The sequence below is a fragment of the Cannabis sativa genome, chromosome 2, assembly GCF_029168945.1.
Source record: "Cannabis sativa cultivar Pink pepper isolate KNU-18-1 chromosome 2, ASM2916894v1, whole genome shotgun sequence".
NCBI lineage: Eukaryota > Viridiplantae > Streptophyta > Magnoliopsida > Rosales > Cannabaceae > Cannabis > Cannabis sativa.
In genome coordinates, this window is record NC_083602.1 from 14,242,367 (window position 1) to 14,246,825 (window position 4,459).

Genomic DNA, 4,459 nt, shown 5'->3' on the forward strand with positions numbered 1-4,459 from the left:
CTGGTAAAAATTAGATTTTAGCCCCTGCAAATGTACACTGGTAAAACTTTGACCTCTTTGCCAGTGCAGTTTGCAAAATGCGCTGGTAAAAGTTACTATGCTGATAAAAGTGACATTTCTTGTAGTGTCATATATTGATTAATCCCATTAATAAAAAAAATAATTCAATATATGAATCCTATTTGATTAAAACATTTTAATCAAATAGGGTTCATATATTGAATGATTTTTTATTAATGGGATTAATCAATATATTAACAATAATTTGAATTAATCTTATAATCTTAACTTTTTAATTCAATTAATAATTATTTGTCACGTAATTATTAAGTTTTTCCCTTTAATTTTCCTTTTATTGATGATGCTAATTTATTCATATTAAGGTAGTGTTCTACTAGGGGATCTAACGAGTTTCTCCCCTTCGCTAATGGCCTCTAAGAGTTCAAATTCTAGTATTGTATAAATCTTCAATTTGTTCTATTTCTTATAATAACTGAAAGTTTGCTACTTTTTTTTTTTTTTATTAATTTACAACTTTATTGTTTATATCTTATTAGGGACATTCATGGAAATTTGGATTTTTTTTAAAATATACAATTAATGAGCATTACTTTTTGATCATAGTGTGTTTTCCATGGCTGAAAACCTCAATAATCTCTATCATTTGATATCAAATAAAATAAAATCATCATGATGTATACATTATGGTTATTTAATGAGTAATTAGTGTGTTGAAATTGTCAAGCTGATATTTAAAATTGTTTATAATTGAATTGTTTCATTGTCAAAATTAATATTAAGTATATTTATATATTTATAGGTTTATCTATTTTCTCTTAGATCAATCATGCTCATATAGCAAAAAAATCATACTCATATAGACATGTTATTTTCATTTTGTAATTTAGATCTTCTTAGTCATTATTTAGTTCACTTAAACCTTTTCCGATTATGGTAACTGAAGTTTTGTTTCTTTTAGGTACTCTATTACAAAGATCTATATTACATGTATTATTTATTTTTGACTATGACGAGGTAGATTTCTTTATTGGAAAACATATAGAGTGACAAATTATTGTTCATATATTGAATAATTATTTTTGATTAATGGGATTCATATATATAACTGTGTATATTGAATTCTTTATTTAAATAATTATTTTTTATTTTTACGTCTATTTGATTAAAGTTAAGATTATAAGATTAATTAATTTGTGATTGTTTCCTATACACATAATAATAATCTCACCTAATAACTAATAATATTTTTTCTTTAATTTTTAATTGTATTACTTTAAAATAACATATAAAAAAATTAGCATAAAATTTAATATACGTGTCTTGCAACGTATCTTTTTACTAATATCTTTATATATTAAAAGTGCTTATCTAACGGCATTTCTTGGTTTAACATTCTTGGTTTAACAGAATATACTTAAAAATAAAAGAATATTCTGTTAAATTTAACGATTAGGTTTGATCTCCCGTTAAAAAATAAACCCAATAATTAAACCAAAAATTAAACAATCTTTTAAATATTAATAATCTCTTTTTAAATTAAAAAAATCATGTTAGCCACATATCTCTTTAACAAACCTATCTTGGGAGAATATTAATAATTTTTTTATTTATTTTTTAAAAAAGAAAAATATAGATAAAATATCTAGAAAAGATAATATAAAAGAAGATTGATTGTGTTGGCTTAGAGATTTTTGGGCTTAAGCTTAAAAAAATAATAAAAAAAGATGAAATGGGCTGTAATTAGTATTTACCTTATATGTTTGTGCTTATTTTTAGTTTTATTTTTAATTTTACCACCAAGAGGAGAATGTTGAAAAATATTCGAATATGAAAATATTATTGGTGCTTATTAGTAATTTGCAAAGAATGTGAAAGTCTATAAATATATAGTTGTGTAGCTATTATTAAATATGAAATGAGATAATAGAACTTTTTTCAATTAGAAGATTAATGTACATTTTACTATTAATAACATACATTATTTATTATTTTTTTTTTTTGAAAATAAATAACATACATTATTATAACACAATTATATTTTACTTACTAAATATACTGACACATATTTTATTTTTATAAAACAAATCGTTCAAATAATTATACTATTTTAATTATTAATTAAAATAAAAAACTAAAATATTAAATAAAACTAACACTACGTGGCTTGGCACGTAACAATCACCTAGTATATATATATATATATAGATAATTTTTACATCACCAACGTTGGATCAAACTTATATAATCTGAAAGTCAGAAAAATAAATAAACATAAACTGAATAACACACCCAATACCTTTCTCATTTTCATTTGCATTATCGGTTGTGTAGCCAAAATTTTCGTTCTATAAAGTAATGATTTCATCAGATATTATTCAGGACTTCAGATATTACATGATGAGTTAATATATATTAATATTTGCTTTGACTAATCCAGATAGTATTCAGTGTGTGAACATAAATATACTTAATTTAGACAAAAGGTGTGAATATATAGATAATTCTATTAATATTAATTTGACCTAATATTTATTATTATTTTTTTTTTTGAGAGAAAGGGAGCCCACTAAAGAGAAAGGAACTCAAGAAGGTCACAGGGGTCATCGCCTATCCATATCGCAACCTCATATAACCCCAAGGCTCGATGTGCCAGCTTATCAGCAAGAGCGTTGGCATCACGATTGACATGAGAGAGTCGAGCGTTAGGGATAAGAGATAAGGCTTCCTTAATTTGACAAATAAGATCTCCAAAAATCGAAACATCTTCCTTGTTATTAGATAGTGCATCAGTAATGGCTTTACAGTCCGTTTCAACTTCTTGAACCAAGAAATGCTCGACTATGCACCACCGTAAAATAGTGAGGAGGGATTTTGCTTCGAGAGTAGCGATAGCTCCTCCCCCAATATAAGGTTGGGCAAGGGCTGCTACTACCAAACCATCGCTATTTCTCATAATCCCACCAAAACCCACTTTTCTGCTATTCTTTGAGATTGCTGCATCCACATTTAACTTGAGAAGTCCTGACGCCGGAGGGGACCAGGAGACCGGATTGTTCCGCGCTCTGGAGATTTGAACTGGAGCCGACTGGGAATCTTGGTACTCAGTTAGGTAAGAGTGCGCCAGATCAAGGATTGCGTGAGTCTGATCGTGAGATTGTCCTTTTAGCACTTTGTTCCTGTTGAACCAAATAAACCAAGCAGTACAAACAAACAATTCTACTTCTTTCTTGGTTAGAGAAGTGTATATCATATCAGCTATATCATGAAACATAATCTCAGAAGAGCAAGAAAAAATGTAAGGATAAAATTGCGTACCTTTCCAGACTCTTCTAATGCTCTGACAGAAGAACAAAGCATGAGACACTGATTCTTCTGGGAACCCACAGCGATCACACCCCGGAAAGTGAATAATTTTCCTATGGGCTAGGTTTTGGGCAGTAGGGAGGGTTGAGTTTGTGGCTCGAAAGGCAAAGTGTTTAACCTTGGCAGGGAGATTAAGGTGCCAGAGGTTTTTCCACCAAGGGGAAGGAGAGGAAGGGGAAGGGATATCAGGGGGGGGATGTAACACCCTAACTACCTTAGGCGTATTACGTGAGTTTTAAACGTACTGTGCAGCTCGTTGCTAATCAACGAGGTTTATGGAAAAACGTGATTAATTAAAATTTTGCTTTTTAATTAAACTTATAAAACCATATTACAAAAGACTCGGGATCCCGATTTATAAAATCCTTTACAAAAGTTTTAACTGTTTAACTATTACATAAAATTAAAAGTCGTCTAACGACCAGTTACAAAATTCAGCCTTGCTGTCCCGAGGATCGTACGCTCCAGGCCTAACCGCCCCGACATGTACAATCTCATAAGCTCGCTCACGGTCCATCAGCTATAGCCTTGCCTTTACCTACACATGAACATAAACTGTGAGTCGACGTACTCGGCAAGAAAAGCATAATAATATCATACATAATACTAACTGCCGTGTCCAACACGATGCGAGTCCCGCCATCGCCATGTCCAACATGGTACCGAGCCACTACCGCCATGTCCAACATGGTACCGAGTTACGAACGTTCATAGGGACGGTACTATTGACACGTAACAACCCGATCGGTCGAACCGGTCATACTCCGCCGCCGGTCATACTCCACTCGTACCGACGTGTTACTATATCCTCTGATCGGTCGAACCGGTCATACTCCGCCGCCGGTCATACTCCACTGTACCGACGGGATACGTCAATAGCACGGAACCACCAACCAAATGTCGACTGATCGGTCAAACCGGTCATACTCATTGCTGGTCATACTCCGGCACATGTACCGACGTGACGGGGTTGGATGGTTCGAAGCCTATATACATAACTAATGTAATCTAGCGAGGCTTCCTACATGCACGCTAAACATGTAATCTACATATGCATACCGTTATACTAATCTTA

The 4,459-nt window shown here is 31.7% G+C and overlaps 1 protein-coding gene across 1 annotated transcript; it reads right to left on the minus strand.

Annotated features, from left to right (window-relative positions):
• Nucleotides 1-2,587: 2,587 nt before the first annotated feature.
• On the minus strand, nt 2,588-3,292 carry LOC133034135 (uncharacterized). Its single transcript, XM_061109161.1, has one exon. It carries the CDS (start codon nt 3,290-3,292, stop codon nt 2,588-2,590), a length of 705 nt encoding a protein of 234 aa, XP_060965144.1.
• Between the last annotated feature and the right edge of the window lie 1,167 nt (nt 3,293-4,459).